At 49.1% G+C, this 17,630-nt stretch overlaps 2 protein-coding genes across 4 annotated transcripts in view; both read left to right on the plus strand.

Moving 5' to 3' along the window:
- The window catches only part of Bax (BCL2 associated X, apoptosis regulator), a 94,606-nt gene that overhangs the window by 73,075 nt on the left and 3,901 nt on the right, over positions 1-17,630 (plus strand). The window contains exons 2-3 of one of the 2 annotated variants that reach the window (XM_003465527.5): positions 16,919-16,970; positions 17,531-17,582. In XM_003465527.5, the coding sequence (XP_003465575.1) occupies positions 16,937-16,970; positions 17,531-17,582 (86 nt within the window). In that variant the 5' untranslated portion in view covers positions 16,919-16,936. Of the gene's footprint in view, positions 1-16,837; positions 16,971-17,530; positions 17,583-17,630 lie in introns of those variants that run through there. The other variant, XM_013147931.3, reaches the window with a different exon arrangement.
- Positions 1,131-11,309, plus strand: Dhdh (dihydrodiol dehydrogenase). 2 transcript variants are annotated; one of them, XM_063253066.1, is made up of 7 exons: positions 1,131-1,327; positions 1,748-1,859; positions 2,777-2,940; positions 6,910-7,159; positions 9,105-9,229; positions 10,693-10,846; positions 11,041-11,309. In XM_063253066.1, exons 1-7 carry the CDS (start codon positions 1,238-1,240, stop codon positions 11,148-11,150), a joined length of 1,005 nt encoding a protein of 334 aa, XP_063109136.1. In that variant the 5' UTR covers positions 1,131-1,237; the 3' UTR covers positions 11,151-11,309. The 2 variants fall into 2 exon arrangements, with proteins under 2 accessions (XP_063109136.1, XP_003465577.1); XM_003465529.5 differs by having other exon boundaries at positions 1,138-1,327; positions 10,693-10,840.

Consider the following 17,630-nt stretch of genomic DNA (forward strand, 5'->3'; position numbering starts at 1 on the left):
CTTTTTCGTATTTTCCGGTCCCGGGGATTGAACTCATGACTGCCTGCTTGCAAGGAAGGCACTTATGCCGCTGAGCTAAATCCCCAGCCCCAAAATTTTATTTTTAAAAAAACCTATTATTTCTGTGGAGTTTGGGATTGAACCTTTGGCATGCTGCGCAAATTATTACTGGGCTATATTCCTGGCCCATGGCCTGGGTTTGTTTTGGGGTTTTTGTGTTTGTTTTTGTCTTTTTGAGACAGGGACTTGCTATGCAGTTCAGGCTGGACTTGAGCTCATTTTGTCACCCATGCTGATCTTGAATTTGCAACAATCACTGCCTCAGTCTCCCAAATGCTGGGGTTACAGGAGTGCACAGTACGCCTGGCCTGTTTTTTGTTTTAATGTCCTTTTAATCTGTCTCTACAGTCTCACCAAAACCAAAATAACTCCATTTTGATTCTGAGCTCTCTACCAAAACATACCTAGGCTTGAGCTTTTACAATATATACTTCTGTGAGTATTCAGGGACAAGCCTATGTACAAATGCTTTTCTTTTTCTTCTGGGATAAAAACTCAGGAGAGGGCAGGGTGGTAGCTCAGCAGCGAAGCACCTGTCTAGCAAGCATGATGCCCTAAATTGGATTCCTGGTCCCGAAAAAAGAAAAAACAAGCACACGGGAGGGAGAATGTGTGGTGTTTGATTTTGGAACTCCCCTGTTGTGCGGGGGGGAAAATTAGCATAAGGCCACTTACAAGATGGTGGCCCAGGCTACAGTAAGCGCTTTGTGCGTATTAGTAATAACGATTTTTGATATTACTTCTCTTTGCTCTCCTGGATGACTAAGAAGGGTGCTGCGTCAGCAGTAAACCCCGAGATAAGGCGAGATAAGGCCATAATGTAGTCCAAAGAACAGATTGTGGCCTTGGAAGCGAGGATAGGGTAGGACAGGTTGACACGGATTGGAGGATGAGGTGGGCGGATGGGGGTGGGGGTGTAGGGACATTGAAAGAAACTCCGGAAGGCGGAGCTAAATTGCGCTCTTCCAATAGGACGCTAGAATTGAAGGACCGCGCCGATGCTTGGGGACTGGAAGCCAATGAAAAGCGGCATCGGGTGCTGGGGGGCGGGACGGAGGGCGCCACGACGGGGTGGGGTCACCGCTGCGAGACCCTGTCATTTAAATTTTGGTTTTAGTGTAAATCTCTATCCAAGCGAGCACTCTTTCCCAAAGTATCGAGGCTTGGAGTTTTGAAGATGCCGCTCCGCTGGGGCATCGTGTCTGCTGGCCTTATCTCCAACGACTTTACGACTGTGCTGAATTCGCTGCCCAGCTCCGACCACCAGGTCTGGTCCCCTACGAGAAGAGAAGGTGAAAAGACGCACTGGGATGTAGCGTGGGCAGAGAGGGGGATCCGGGACTTAATTCTCGGGCGCTGGCGACGGCTGCTTTCCTACTCCCACCTTTTCTCCACCACCTCGGTCCTATCACCCGAGCCCTGGAGGTTTTCCTAAATCTTATCCCAGGTACTGAGACCAGAAGGTACTATGCCGACAGTAGGGGGGTTGATCGCCGTTTTCCTGAGTTGTTTCCCGAGACCCCAGCGGCCAGCGCCCAGCCCCGCTCACCATCTCCCTACGACCGTCTGCTCCTCCTGGCCCCAGGATGCTTCTCTCCCTATCCCCGCAACCCCTTCAGCCCTGCCGCCCATCCACTTGCCCGCCCACTGGCCCCAACCCCTAGAGTCTGATCCCAGCGTCTTCCAGGTGGTGGCGATAGCAGCCCGCGAGCTGAGCCGGGCGCAGGAGTTTGCACGGAAACACTGCGTCCCCAGGGCCTATGGCTCCTATGAGGAGCTAGCCCAGGACCCGGACGTGGGTGAGTGGCGAGGGTGGCTGGGGTGCTGGCTCGCCCCTCCGGCTGGAGGCGGGGCTACAGGAAGGGTTTGGCCTATTGTGGTGTTGAATAGCACCCTGGAGTCAGCCCACTGGGCGAGGAACCCAGTTTACATTTCCAAAGAAGCAAAGGAATGTGGAATCTGGCGAAGGTTTAACTTTACTATATGTGCTGTCCTAGCAAAGCACTGTGGTGAAGGTTTAAATAACCCCTGTTGGCTGGGGATTTGGTTTCGCAGTGTAAGTGCCTGCCTGGCAAGTGTGAAGTCATGAGTACCAAAAAAAAAAAAAAAAAAAAAATCCCAGTGAGCCAGGAGCCATAGTTCAGTACAGCGCACAGTAACAGCTATTCTCTAGGCTGAGGCAGGAGGGTGACTTGAACCCAGTTCAAGACCACCCGGCGTGTTGTGTCCAGCCGGGCCGAAGGGCGGGGGAGGTTGAAGGAAGTAGGTTTTGGGGATCCTGTAATGACCCCTCCCCCTCTCTTCGGGTCCTTGCCATCTTCGGGGAAGTAGTGGGGATCTTAGCAGAAAACGGGGAAATCATGACTCATAGTGCCAAGTGAAAGTTCATTTTAAAAAAACGTGGCGAGCTGGGTGTGGTGGCTCATGCCTGTAATCCCAGCACTCAGCACTCCGGAGGCTGAGGTAGGAGGATTGTGCGAGTTTGAGACCAGCCTGGGCTTCAAAGTGAGCTCAAGGCCAGCCTGAAATGCATAGAAGAGACCCTGTCTCAAAAAAAAAAGAATGTTTAAAGGTGACAGCAATTGTTTAATTCCTTCCTGATGGGAACCTAGGGTATGAGCATTTTGCCCACGGGGAAGGGTGAGGGGGGGTGGCGGGTCCCACAGGTCTGGTGTCACCTGACTGCTGACGTCTTGAATTCCTTCCTCAACCTTAGAGGTAGCCTACATTGGCACCCAGCACCCTCAGCACAAGGCTGCGGTGCTTATGTGTCTGGCGGCGGGCAAGGCTGTTCTATGTGAGAAACCCATGGGCGTGAATGCCGCAGAAGTTCGAGAGATGGTGGCAGAGGCACGATCGCGTGGTCTCTTCCTTATGGAGGTGAGGGAGGAGGGATTCCTCCAACAATCAGCATAGCAGGGTTTGCCAGTACCACACACGGCCGCCCTTGGACTTGTGCAGAACCAACGCGTCTGCCCACAGTCAAGATGGCCACAAGCATGTACTGGGGACACCCGTTAAGAGCAGGGAAAACAAAGTTCATTGCTTGCCATTCTAACAGGCAGTGACTTAAGGACATGGTGTTGAGGCAAGGAGAAAGAGTGATTTGAAAATCTAAAAAATCAAAGATGAGGACTGACACCAACTAAGACGATCTTGCTCAGGGGTTGCAGACGCCAAGATTATCTAGAAAGTTTTATGGAAGTGGGTCAGATAGGTGGGCACCAAGCTAGTTCCAAATCCCAGAATAGTTACAGATTATGGGGTCTGCTGTTTTCTGTAGGTAACTGGATGATCTGGGTCCTATAAATCTAAAGAAACTTCCGGATTAGTGTTTATGGCTCTGAGGATAAAATGTGGGATTAAGCCCTGCCTGAGCAATTTACCAAGACCCTCTCTTAAATTTTTAAAAAGAATGGGAATGGATGTAGCTCTGTGGTAGAGTGCGCCTGGTCAATCCCCAGCCCAAGGAAGAAAGAAAGAGTAAAAGAAAATCGGGGATGTAGCTTAGCAGCACAAGCACCTGCCTGGCAAGTGTGAGGTCTTGAGTTGGATCCCCGGTACCAAAGAAAGAAAGAAAGAAAGAAAAGGCACAAGAAGGAAGGAAAAGAGAAATTGAGTGGAAAGTCACATAGTTCCTCTTTTCAGTTTTTTTCTGAAAAATAGCTAATTCTGTAGCATATTTGGATACAAAAGATAACATTTCCCCTGAGAATGGGGGAAGATAGCAAAAGGCAACTTTTCCCTGGAAGGCCAAGAAAGATAAAGAAAAGCAACTATTTCCCAGAGGACAGAGGAGTCACATTCCCTGGAGAAGTGTTTAACCCATTGTGTAGAGTAGTGTCACCACATCGAAAGCTAAAGAGATTAATGTATCTTCCAGCTGTGCGACTTCCAAAATCAGTAATAATTTTTTGTTTCTTTTTTGAGACAGGGTCTCATTATTCAGTTAAGAGTGGCCTTGAACTCACTATGGAGCCCAAGCAGGACTTGAACTCACAGTGATTCTTCTGCCTCAGTGCCTCACTCAATCAAATTAGTGCTTTTTTTCTTTAAAATCAGCTAGGATCAAATGAAGCCAGTAGGCTTATGAAGGGTCACCCTTGTAACACAGTCACCGTGGAAGCCATTGCATTTGGTCCTCAGCAAACATGGTAGGGCTGGCTTGGTTATGTGGATCTGTTTTCTGCCATTCAGAATGGATTTAGTTCCGCTCACTTTCCAAGGGTCAAGATCAGAAGGACTAAGGAACCCACTTCCAACTCTCAATATCAACCAGCCTTTGCTTTGTCCTTAGGCTTTTCTAGCCAAAGGGTTCCTGGAATTCCAGTATTTAAGATGGTGACCAGATGGGCTGGGGATTTAGCGACATAAGCACCTGCCTTACAAGCAGACGGTCGTGAGTTCGATCCCTGGTACCGATAAAAAAATTTTAAAAAAGTGAGAAGATGGTGACCAGATGGCAATGGACTGTGCCAGTAGTTAAGATGGCCACCAATTGGCATCCATTAACCATTTCCATGCCAAGGAGTATTATGGCTCCTAAACACCATGCTGTGGCTACCGTGTGCTTTCCCTGTGACCTTTCTAGTTTTGCATCCCCAGGACAGTCAGCCAAGTTCCACATGTCCAAGAGGTGGATGGTCCAGATTTAATGTGACTGCTGTATGCCTTCTCACTGGGTCTTGCTGTGTCAACATTGCATAAGTTTATTACTTCCTCCTTTACATTGGTGGCTCCTGTTTCTGCTCCTATACTAGAAAGAGGGAACTTTATACTGTATATGATGCAATCGCAGTTTTTGAGGAGTTCAACGCTTTAACACCCAGTTTCAGGCACTTCAGTAGACATAGTCCTGGTCAGTTTTTTTTTTTTAATAGTACATTTCCAATACGTGATGAATATATTCATCATGGGTAGTGGCACATACACATATGGCATCAGGATCCTTTTTACCTCCCTCCGCTCCTGTCTGCCCCATCCCCAGTCTTGGGCAGTGGCCAGAGCACAGAGGCCCTAATCCTGTCTGGCTCAGGCAAGGATGCAGGCAGGGGCCGTCCTGAGCCTTAAAGGAGAAGGAAATTTCATGGGTAAATGGAGGCAGCAAGAAAAAGCAGCACTACAGCTTACAACGGGAAAGGGCAGGTTTTCTGTGTTTAGTATGAACTTCACCTCACTCAGGTTAAGATTTCTGGCTTCAGAGTCAGAGGATTCCAGAAACCAATTTTGCCTACACGCTGTGTGATCTCAGTGAGTAATGGGGCTCAATTTCTGCTCAGTAAAATGGACAAAGGGCAGCCACCTGCTAGCAATTTAGGGATGGTCCCTAGCATAGGGTGTGGATGCAACAACTTGCCTGGTAAATATGCCCACTAGCTGGGAGCTGCTGTTAGAGTGGAGCCATAAAAGTACTGAGCAGGGCTGAGACAACTCTCAGGAAACGATTTCTCTGGGGCATAGATAGGAAGGGCAGACAGCAAGGAAGAGGCTGTGTGTGTTAACTTGCTAGGGCAGTCACTATGAAGTGCCATGGACTAGGTGGTTTAAATAACAGCAGTGCAAGGGGCTGGGGATTTAGCTCAGTGGCATAAGCACCTGCCTTGCAAGCAGGCAGTCGTGAGTTCGATCCCTGGTACCAGAAAAAAGACAAAAAAAAAAAAAAAAAGAAATAAATAACAGCAGTGCAGTCAGACATGCAGGACCATAGCTTACAGTTCTGGCCCTGGGAAGGCTGAGGCACAAAGATCACTGTGAGTTCAAGGCCTGTTGGTATGTAGCAAGACCTGTCTCCAAAAAAAAGTGTAAATAAATAAAAGCAACTTACTTTCTTCTCAATCCCAGTGGCTAAAATTGTGAGATCAAGGTGTAGGCAGGGCTGGGGCTGGCTGGCTGAGTTTGTGTCTTCATTTCTTTCTTTTTTGGTGTTGAGAATTAAACCCAGGGCTGTAACACTGAGCTGTATTCCCAACCCACTTTTTCTTTCTGAGGCAAGGTCTTCCTAAATGCTAAATTGCCCAGGCTTGGTTTGAATTTGTAAACTTCCTGCCTCAGTTTGCAGAGTGCTGGGATTACAGGCCTGCACTAACACACCCAGTTTAATTTCCTCTCCAATCACAAGTCATGTGGAATAACTTCATGCTAATATACTTACCTCTTTGAAAACCCTATTTCTATGTTGGGAACACAGGGAATGTGAAGGAGACCTTGGGTTTAATCCCTAGTACTCCAAACAGAACAAAACCAAAGTAAACAAAATTACTTGTATAGCTAGGTGCAGTGGCATAGGCCTATAATGCGAGTACTAGAAAGGCAGCTGAGACAGGAGAATTGTCATGAGTTTGAGCCCAAACTAGGCTACATAGTAAGTTCAACACCAGCCTGGACTACATAGAAAGACCCTGTCTCAAAAAAAAGAAAGCAAAGAAAGAAAATATTCATATCAGTGTAAAGATGTCTGCCTATAATCCCTACTACTCAGGAGGCTGAGGCAGGAAGATTTCATGAGCCCAAGAATTTGAGACAGCCAGAGAAATATAGAGAGATTCTCATTGAAAGAAAACACACACACACACACACACAACAAAAACCCCGTCCTGCCTCCTAATATAATTACCATTCAAGGTCGCAGGAGTTAAGACTTCAACATCCTTATGGGGAGGGGCCCCTAGTTTACCACGGAGATCAGGGCAATGGTCCTGTGAGGAAGAGTGGGGTCAGGAAGGACTACAGGGGTGAGACTGGAAGGGGACCTGCTTTGGAGCTGGGCAGCAGTGGGTGGCCCTACAAACCTGGGACCCAGGAGGGGAACTCCTGATGCTGACCCCCCTGCCCTCTCCCACTGTTCTACAGGGCATCTGGACCCGCTGTTTTCCTGCCACAGAGGAACTGAAGTCGGTTTTGGGTCAGGGAACAGTGGGGGACGTTCGGATGGCTCGGGCAGAGATGGGGTTAAAATTGTCCCTGGCCCGGAGCACAGACTGGGCACAGGCCGGCGGGGCGCTGCTGGACGTTGGCATCTACTGTGTCCAGTTCATCTCCATGGTCTTCGGCGGGCAGAGGCCAGAGAAGATTTTGGCTGTGGGAAGGATCCATGAGACAGGTGCGATGGCACGGACCTGCATGGTGGCAGAGGAAGGAGCTGTCCCCAGGCCCAAACTGGGACAGGACTCAGGCTAGGCAGCTGCGGTATCTACCAGTGGGAAGCCAGGGCACCAGGAACACAGGCTGCCTGTGTTCTGGGATGGAGTCAGCGCAGGAGTTGTTGAAAGAACTGTGGAGGCACAGACGGATGTACTGGGCTGACCCTGGCATGGTGGTGAATACCTATAACCCAGCACTCCAGGAGGCTGAAGCAGAAAAATTTCTATTCAAAGCCCAGCTTAGGCAACTAAGTGAGACTCTGTCTCAAAATTAAAAAAAAAAAAAAAAAAAAAAGTGAGGAGAAGGGATGAGGCACAGCTCAGTGCAAATGTCAGGGGTTCAGTTCTCAGTAACACATACACACACACACACACACACACAGAACAGATACTGAAATACACTGCAAAACCCTATCTCAAAAAGCCAAAAAGTTGAGCATGGTGGCACACGCCTACAATCTCAGTACTCCTGAGGCTGAGGCAGGAGGATCCAGTTCAAGGGCAGCCTGAACTACACAGTGAGACCCTGTCTCAAAAAAATAAAAAAGAAGGGGCTGGGGGTTTAGCTCAGTGGCATAAGCACCTGCCTTGCAAGCAGGCAGTCATGAGTTCAATCCCTGGTACCGATAAAAAGGAAAAAGACAAAAAAATAAAATAAAATAAAATAAAAAAAAATAAAAAAGAGCCAGGCATGGTGGCACAGCCCTATAATCCCAGCACTTGGGAGTCTGAGGCAGAAGGATCACTTTGAGTTCAAGAGCAACCTGGGTTACAAAGTGAGGTTAAGGCCAGGCTGAGCTGTATAGCGAGACCCTGTCTCAAAAACACTAAATAAATAAATAAAAATAATTAAGCCTAAGGTTGTAGCTAAGAGTTAAGGTTCCAGGCCCAAACTTTACTACTGCAAAAAAAATTGTTTTAAAAGATAACAACAAAAAATGAAAACAAATGGCAATGCTTTCTGAGCTTAGGGGTTGGCTGTTTGGGAGGAGCTTATGCCAAGCTGCGGGGCCAGCCTGGCCCACAGGGCCACAGGGCAACATGGGAGGTGGGTGGCTTCTGTTGAGGACCGTGCAGTCCCGCCACTGGGCTCTCTGCTACCCAGCCTGGGTCCATGTTGTGGTGTTGGAAATCTAGGCACAGCCAGGAGAGGCCAGTCCCGGGGCATGAGTACTCTCCAATCTTCCACCTGCATCGAATTGCTCCTGCCCCACTGGCCAAAGTGACCAGCCCAGCTTTCAAAGTTGGGCCTGTGGACCAACCCATCCTTCTTTCTTTCTCCTTCACTGTGGTACTGGGGATTACATCTAGGGCCTTCACAGTGAGATTCATGCCCAGCCCTTTGGTTGTTTTAGGCAGGATCTCACCAATTACACCCGTGCCCAGGCTGGGCTTCAACTTGCAGACTTCCTGCCTTAGTCTTCAAGAGTGCTGAGGTGACAGGCACATGCTGTGTCCTCCAGTCTCAGTGACTTTTACTATAGTCAGAGTGGCATGTCAATATCACAATTAATTATAGAACATTTTTGTTATTTCAGAAGAATAAAGCTCCTGAACCCTCAACTAGAATTCCCCAATTCTCTCCTCCACCACACCAGTCCACTGTCAGCATGTTTCTTGGCTGTGTGGATTTGCCTGTTTTGGATGTGGGGTTTTTTTTCTTTTCTGTTTCTTTGAGTCAGGGTCTTGCTATGTAGTTCAGGCTGGCCTTGAGCTCACAGGGCCCCTCCTGCCTCAGCTTCTTGAGTGCTGGGATGACAGGCATGGCCATTGTACCCAGCCACATTCCATTTTTATCACGGCCACCTAAGTGGTGGAGTCCCTGGCCCCAGTCACAGAGGCAGGATTTGAGGACTGCAATGGGTCCCCAAGACCCAGGCTCACCCTGACTCTCCTGCCTCGCAGGCGTGGATGACACAGTCACCGTGCTGCTTCAGTACCCGGGTGGCGTCCACGGCAGCTTCACCTGCAGCATCAGCAGCCAGCTCAGCAACACCGCCTCCGTGAGTGGCACCAAGGGCAGAGCTGAGGTGAGGGCCCCGGGCGCCAAGGCTGGGAACTGTGGTCATTGGCAATGTGTGGGAGCAGCTGTGGTGACCAGGCCTGGAGCCAAGGTGACCTGCCTATTTTTACCCTGTTGCTAAGAATGCCAGCTTCCTTAACAACCAAGCCAAGTAGTGAATTAGGATGTGCGAGGTCCTTCTAAAGAGTGAACCCACTGGTGTGCCCAGGACCCTTGGTCCTGAGAGGAAGCATTGTCTTTTTCTTTGGTTTTGTAGCACTAGAGATGGAACCCAGGGCCTCCTGAATGCTAAGCCTGCACTCTGCCACCCTGATGCTTCCCAGCCTGAGAAGCCAGTTTTAGCAAGTGTGGTGATGCACACCTATAATCCCAGAACTCAGGAGGCTGAGGCAGGAGGATTGTTGTGAGTTCAAGGCCAGCCTTGACTATATAATGAGACCTTGTCTCAAAATAACAATAATGATAAAAGAACAAAGTCTCACCAGTGATGCTTGGAGGTGTTGTTACCTGGGGAATTGCTCCTGGGATAGGGTCTGGGTATTACCTGAGGTCAGCTTCCCTGGATCTAATGCCTGAAAAAAATCTTATTTAAAAAAAAAAAAAATCCTGCTTTTGAGCTGGGATTGTCACTCAGTGATAGAGAGCTTTCCCAGCATGCTCCAGGTTCTGGCTGCCATTCTTACCACTCTAGGAAGAAACAAAAGATGCCAGGCATGGAAATTCGTGCCCGTAATCTCAGCACTTTGGAGGCTGAGACAGGAGGATCACAGTGTGTTTGAAGCCAGCTTAGACTACACAGCAAGACCTATCAAAAAAAAAAAAAAAAAAAAAAAAAAAAAAAAAAAAAAGCAACCCACAAACAAACAAAACCAGAACAATTTGAGTCTTTTCCTGGTTTGTGGGATGTCAACCACTCTGGCCTCAAGACCCAAGAGGAAACTGGGCTGGGCCTCTGTGTTTCTGTTTCAGCCTAGACTTGGGTATTTTAGGCTCTCTAGGTCTGGGGCTCAAGAACAGGTCTGGCAGACAAGAAGGTGCTGGGTGGTTTGTATAACCAATCTGGCAGAGGGTATTCCTGGAGATGAACAAGGATAAGCTCCATCTCTCTAGGCCTATGGCCTCAGGCAGCAGTTTACACAGAGGGAAATGACCAGGTTTGAGTGGGGCAATGGTTTTGCTAAGGAGAAAATCCCGCATCAACCAGGGAGAAGGCAGGGACTTAAAACTCCAGAGCCAGGGATGGCGGCACACGTCAGTCAGGAGGCTGAGGCAGAAGGACCACAAGTTCCAGACTGCTCTGGAGTACATAGTGAGATTCGGGTCTCAACTAAAACCAAAACGAAAAAAACGTCTCCTGCTGGGAGGATGTCCATGGCCATCTGACACATCACCCTGCGTGCTGTGGATGGGAACCCCTAACCGCCCTGGGGGTGATAGCACAGGGAATACTTATTTACATCCTGCTGCCAGGTTAGCCCCACCTGGGCTCCCATGGAGCTGGTAGTGAATGGTGAGCGGAAGAAGTTCGTACAGTGCCTCAGCTCGAAGACCTACAATTTTACCCATTCGGTCAACATGCATTTTGAGGCCATGCATGTCCGCGAGTGCTTGCGCAAGGGTAAGGGTAAGAGTGAGGAGGGCAGGGGCGGGGCAAGCCACTATCAGTTATTCAGGGAGCAATGTGGAACCACATCTCCCAGGATGCCCTGCGACACCAATCTGTCTAAAGCCTCTGCTCCATGGGGTTCTGGGAACTGTATTTCTGTTGGCCTCTGGTGAACAGGTAGGCGGCTTCCCCTCAGGACAGTCTCTCCCCAGGCCTGAAGGAGAGTCCTGTGATTCCGCTGACTGAGAGTGAGCTCTTGGCTGACATCCTGGACGAGGTGAGGAAAGTCATTGGAGTCAGCTTCCCCCAAGACAAACGTTGATGCCAATTTGAATGAACCAAGACTCAACTGGGGATGGTGGCACATGCCGGTAATCCCTGCACTCCTGAGGCTGAGGCAGGAGGATCTGCAGAAGTTCAAGGCCAGCCTGAGTTATAAACACCCTGTCCCCAAAACAAAAATAAAACCAAATAAACAAAACTACAGTAGTCAGGCTTTTCCTTTGAAAGTGTAACAAGCGCAACTTAAAGTGGCTTAGATAGAGGGTGGAATTCTTGGTGACCTGGACCACTGATTTTCCTCTAGAAAGTTTTCTCTGTCCCTGTGGCTTTCTGTGGTGCTGGTTTTATAGAGGCAGACACTGATGAAAGACAACTGTGTCACTGGAACCAGGCAGCCCAGGCAACCTCAGGCAGGGAACACGGTGGGTAGCAGCCGCACCAGGAGTTCTGGTCCTAAGTCAGGAGAAACAGTGGTGACTTGGCCTCCATCCTCCATAAAGGGTTTCTAGGAAGGCTTTGTGGCCCTGGAATAACAAGAGGCAGAGTTTATTGAAAAGTGGTGATAGCTGCCTCAGTTAAGACTTAAGCTGCATTTCTTTGATTAATGGGGCCCTGCAGGGAATATCCTTTCCCTCCTCTAAGGTCATTTTTAAAATTTTGCTTTGTTTTGACATAGGGTTGGTTTCACTATGTAATGCAGGCTGGCCGTGAACTCACTTCTTTGAACTCACTTCTTTGAGGCTACCTAGCAACCCTCCTGTCTCAGCCTCCTGAGTAGCAAGATCACAGATTTGCTATGTGTCAGGCCTGACTGATCATTGTTCTTTTACAAGGAAAACAGGCCATGATGATGACAGACTGCAGAGGGAAGAAGGTCCCCATTACTCCCTAGCTGGGTGGCTTCCATTTAGTTTGCTTTGAGCCCCTGAGGCTTTTCCAGCACCTTCCTCTGTGCAGGTCCTGCATTTTAGTGGTGTGCTCAGAGTTGGCTACATTCTGCTGGATTAGCCAGGGTGTGTGGTGCATGCCTGTATTCCCTGCTCTCAGGATGCTGAGGCAGGATTGCCGTGAGTTTGAGGACAGCTTGAGCTACAGGGTGCGTCAAAATGAGGTTGAACTATGCATAGTGAGACTCTCTCACTCTCTCTTAAAAAAAAAAAAAAAAGCTGTATTTAAAAAAATTTTTTTTATTATTTTTTGGGGATTGAACTCACTGTCTTATGCTTGTCAGGCTGGCACTTATGCCACTGAGCTAAACCTCCTTCGGCCCTTAAAAAAAACTTTAAAGCAAACAAAAATACCCACATTCTGTTGGGTTAAAATTTGAAACCACATACTACTTGGGTGTTATCTAGAGCCAATGATTAAGAAAACAAAGGGAAGCTGGGCATAGTGCTCATGCCTGTCACCCCAGCACTTTGGAGGCTGAGGCAGGAGAATGGGTGTTTGAGGTCGACTTGAGCTATATAATGAGCTCAAGGCCAGCCTGAACTACATAACAGAAACTCTGTCTCAAAAAGGCAAAAAAAGGGGCTGGGGATTTAGCTCAGCGGCATAAGCGCCTGCCTTGCAAGCAGGCAGTCGTGAGTTCAATCCCCGGTACCGATAAAAAGCAAAAAGACAAAAAAAAAAAAAAGGCAAAAAAGAAAGAAAGAAAGCAAAGAGAAAATGAAGAAAAACCTCAAGGCCTAATCCATTTTTACCCCTTCCCTCCCCTTCTTCTCTCCACTGTGATGATGCAGAAGCCACCAGCATAGCCTCAGCAGCACCTGCATTGCTGACACACTCCATCCATTTCCTCACTGTGCTGAGCTTCAGCTCCAGCAGCCTCATGGCCGCAAGGTCAAGGGGCCAGGCCTGGCTGGGGTGCTGGATGACTAAGCTAGGATCTTTAGGAGGGGAAGTGCAGTTTCTCTTTCTTTCTTTCTATTTTTCTTTGACACAGGGTCTCACTATGCCACCAGCCTGACCTCAAACTCACAGTGATCCTCCTGCCTCAGCCTCCCGAATGCTGGGATTATAAGCATGCACTGCCACACATGCTGCTGTTCTTTTTGCTTTCTTTTTTTTGAGATAGGGTCTCACTATGTGTAACCCAGGCTGGTCTGGACATCACTATGTAGATCAGGTTGGCCTCAACTCATGGTGATCCTCCTACCTTAGCCTCCCCAGTGCTGGGATTTACAGGTGCACACCACTACAGCCTCTTTTATAGGGATACTAAAGCCTTTCTTGTAGGTAGAGCCTTTATGACCTACTCACCTTGCCAAGGACATGAATGTGGAGGATGGGGTGACAAATGGTGGGACCTAGCAGACAGCATAGGAGCCGGCCTAAGCACAGAGTGACTTCTTGATAGATGTTAGTTGCTGGCATTCACTTGGAGGACCCATCTTACCTGTGTCAGCCTCCCCCAGCCCCAGAGCCCTCGTTATCTGTCTCCCCTGGGAGGAAAAGATTTGTTCTCACCCCCTACCCAGGTGGCCTGGACCTACTCACTTTTTATTTCTTTTTCTGAAATAAGGGCCTTTGCACTGAGCGACATCTTTCCATTTTTATATTTTGCGACAAGGTCTCGCCAAGTCCCTAAGCTGCCCAGGCTGGGCTCTAGGACCTCTTTCTTTCTTTCTTTCTTTCTTTTGTACTGGGGATCAAACTCACGATTGTGTCTCCCTGCTTATGCTGCTGAGCTAAATCCCCAGGCCTTAGGACCTATTTCTAACAGCATAAATGAGGCTGTTGGAAGAGTCTTTCAAATGCTTTTTTTTGGTGTTTTTCCTTTTTATCGGTTCCAGGGATTGAAGTCACGACTGCCTGCTTGCAAGGCAGGCGCTTATGCCACTGAGCTAAATCCCCAGCCCCCTTTCTTTTTTTTTTTTTTTTTTTGGTCCCAGGAATTGAACTCATGACCTTGCATTTGCCAGGCTGTGACCCTGAGCTATATCCTATATCCTCAGCCCCCAAATATCACATCATATCTTTTCTCTTTGGATATAGAATAAATAGCAAGCTATAGAAGATGTAGTGCCATAATCCTGGGTAGAGCCAGGGCTGGCAGTGCCCACCTATCATCCCAGCACTTAAGGAGGCTGAGGCAGGAAGGGGAGTCAGAGGCCAGCCGGGGCTACATAGTGAGACCAAGATTTTAAAACCCAAATTCATGTAGCAACTTAGAACAATACACATTTCTGGTAGCTCTCAATGTTCGAGAGTCACACGTTGACCTGGGCCTAGCTGTATGGCCTGGCCCAGGGTCTCCCAGGACACCTGAAGCCCTGTCACCTGTGCACCTCTATAGGATGACTACTTGAGTGTCCCCACCATGTGGCAGCTAGCTTTCCTGAGTGCCAGTGACAGGAACGAATGCAAAGTGAAAGATGTAAGTTTCCAGAGCCTGACACTGCATCATTCCCACATTATCCTGGGGGTCCCCAGTCACCCTGGTTCTGCAGTGTGGGCAGAGTCACCACCACCTGGGCACCTGGCCATATCTGATTGTGTCGTGATCTTGGTAGTTTTGATGCAGTCTGTCTGTGACTGTAAATGTCTTGATCTTCAGAGTGAGCTACAACTGTGACCTCTATTCTTGTAGTAAAAGCTGCTCTTCCTGTCTGTGCCAGGGCAGAATACCAAGCAGATAAAGTTGGCTGTGGAGTTCACAGGAAACACGGTTTCCCTCAAGCACATGCTTTCTTTCCTCACAGAAACTTTGTTCTATAAAATCATAGATGGTTGGGAATTCTATCCACATTCACTAGGAGTGGTGGAGTATGCTCCTCATCGCAGCACCTGGTAGACTGAGGCCGCAGGATTGCTGAAATTTCAAAACCTCATTCGATAGCAAGACCCTGTGTCAAAAACAAAACAAAATGAAACAAAACCAACAACAAAAAAGGGAGCCAGATCAAGAAGTAAGGCCCTGCTCTTGCTATTTTATATAACACCCCTTTGGGGCTGAAAAAAAGAAAAAAGCAAAAATAAATAACCTATTTTGAAAGCCACAAATCAAGCAGTATGCTGTTACTGAGGAACCGGGAACAATTTAGCACAATTCTCATGGGAATTGTAGGTGGGCAAAAGACCAACACTTAATTAAAATATTGCACACAGAATTAATTACAGTGGTGAGAAGCATTATAAATTTTAGTGCTCTGAGAACTCTTTCAATTGTGGGGCCAAGTCAGAGAGCTTTCACCCAGGTCTGAAAGAGCCACCCAACTCATATATATATATATATATATATATATAACCACCGGGGATTGAACTCAGGACCTCACATTTGCCAGGCAAGAACTTGTGCCGCTGAGCTAAACCCCCAGTCCTCTTATCTTTTTTTCTTTTTTCTTGGTACCAGGGATCAAGCTCATGACGTTGAGCTTACCAGGCAGGTACTTACGCTGCTAAGTTAAATCCCTGCTCTTTTGTCTTTTTGAGACAAGGTCTACATAATTCAGGCTGGCCTGAACTCACTATGTAACCCAGGGTGCCCTTGAACTCATAGTGATCCTCCTGCCTCAGTCTTCCAAGTGCTAGGATTATGTGTGCACCACCATGCCCAGCCATTTTTTGTCAGTTTTTGAATTTTGTATCCCCTATGTTTTTTTCATTCCCTGTGGTAGTAGGAATTGAACCCAGGGCCCTTGTCGTAATTTAAATTTTCTATTTTTTTCTTTTGCTTTTTGAGCAAAGGTCTCACTGTGTTGTATAGGCTGGCCTTAAAAACTTGGTTATGTAGGCCAAACTGGCCTCAAACTTACTGCGAAGCCACCTGCCTCACTCTCCTAAGTGCTGGGATTATAGGCATGCGCCACTACACCTGGCATGAATTTTCTGTTTTTGTTTTGTTTTGCGGTACCAGGAATCAAACTCAGGACCTTGCACTTGCCAGGCACGTGCTGTGCCATTGAGCCACATTCCCAGCCCAAATTTTCTGTTTTGAGACAGGATCTTGACAAATATTTAAATTACCCAGGCTGGGCTTGAATTTACAATCCTGCCTCAGCCTCCTGAGAGGTAGGTCTACATGCATGGATCACCACACCTGGGTATTTCGTTTTCATCAAATACACACAACTACAGCATTCAGCCACCGGAAATCTCCTGTCTACATATACATTGCTTTGGTTTCTCCTACATGTATACTTTTTGTACTGAGAATCGAACTCAGGACCTTACTCTTGCCAGGCAGGTGCTGCACCACTGAGCTAAATCTCCTGACTTCTTTTTTTTTTTTTTTTTTTTTTGGTACCGGGGATCGAACTCATGACCTTGCACTTACCAGGCAGGCGCTTATGCCACTGAGCTAAATCCCCAGTCCCCCTGACTTCTTTGTTTTGGTTTTTGAACCTTCTACCTTCTGCGTGGGGCAGGCTCAGGCTCTGCGAAAATGTAAAATTTGTGAATCAGTGAGTGAACGGAAGGGTGGATGGATGGATGCATAGATGGATACATGGGGTGGGTGGATGGGCGGCTTCCATTTGGTGCCAGAGATCAAACTCGTGATCTCCCGTTTGCGAGGAAGGCGGTTATGCCGCTGAGCTATATTCCTGGCTGTAGCTGCAGTTTGAATAGTTGGTGGGAAGGATCGGTACCAAGGCCAGCTCTTAGGGGCGGGGCCATTTCGGATCACGTGGTCAATGCCCCGCCCAGAAGCGGCAGACGCCGTCACGTGACGCCGTGCGGGGCAGTGTAGCGGCCATTTTGCGGGGCGCTCATGTGAGCGACGCACGCTCGGCGGTGCTCACGTGACCCGGGCGCGCTGTAGCCGCCGGGCGGACCCGGCGAGAGGCTGCGGCGGCGGCGGCGGCGGCGGCGGCGGCGGCAGTGATGGACGGGTCCGGCGAGCACCCTAGAGGAAGCGGTGAGGCGGGTGGCCGGCGGCGCGTGACGGGTGGCAGGCGGTGGGCGAGGTCGTCGCCGGCTACCCCAGAGCCCTTGTGCTGGCACAGGGCCGTGCGATCGCCGAGCTCTTCTGGGCACAAACTCCCGCGTCAGGCGCTGCCAGACACCAGGGCCCCTCACCCCCCCGTTCTGGAGGTTCCCGGCCCGCTGACCTCCGTGCCCCGATCCCTTCCTGCCTGGCGTCTTCGGAGCCCGCAAATCCGGGGACCCCCTAAATATAAGCCCCGGGGGCAGGCCCGGACTTGTCGTCCGCACCACTTCCTGCCTGTGGCCCTGCTGGGAGGGGCGAGGCTCCCCTGTGCCCCTCAGGCTAGGGGTCGGCTAGGCCTGAAGAATGTAGGTACAGGCCAAGACTACCCGCTTGGCTCTATCAGGGACTCGGTTGCCTCGGTTCCCAGTCATTTCATCTGGAGTCGAGGGCCCCCAGCCCTGTCTGCCCTCAGAGACCCTAAGCCGCCACAGTCCCTGGTCCCTTAGGACCCCAGAGTCCAGGCACCTCTTCCCTCCTCTCTCCTCCAGGGCCCACCAGCTCTGAGCACATCATGAAGACAGGGGCCCTTTTGCTTCAGGGGTGAGTTGGAGGTCTGATTATTGTGGAGCGATTGGCGGGTGATACCCC

This window comes from Cavia porcellus, unplaced genomic scaffold (assembly GCF_034190915.1).
Source record: "Cavia porcellus strain 051 isolate PalLab524CR breed Dunkin Hartley unplaced genomic scaffold, mCavPor4.1 scaffold_7, whole genome shotgun sequence".
Lineage (NCBI taxonomy): Eukaryota > Metazoa > Chordata > Mammalia > Rodentia > Caviidae > Cavia > Cavia porcellus.

Coding starts and splice junctions, on each gene's coding strand:
- Dhdh (XM_063253066.1), top strand. CDS start 1,238: ATGCCGCTCCGCTGGGGCATCGTGTCTGCTGGCCTTATCTCCAACGAC. Junction 1,860..2,776: donor AGCCCAGGACCCGGACGTGG/GTGAGTGGCGAG, acceptor CCTCAACCTTAG/AGGTAGCCTACATTGGCACC. Junction 9,230..10,692: donor GCACCAAGGGCAGAGCTGAG/GTGAGGGCCCCG, acceptor TCCTGCTGCCAG/GTTAGCCCCACCTGGGCTCC.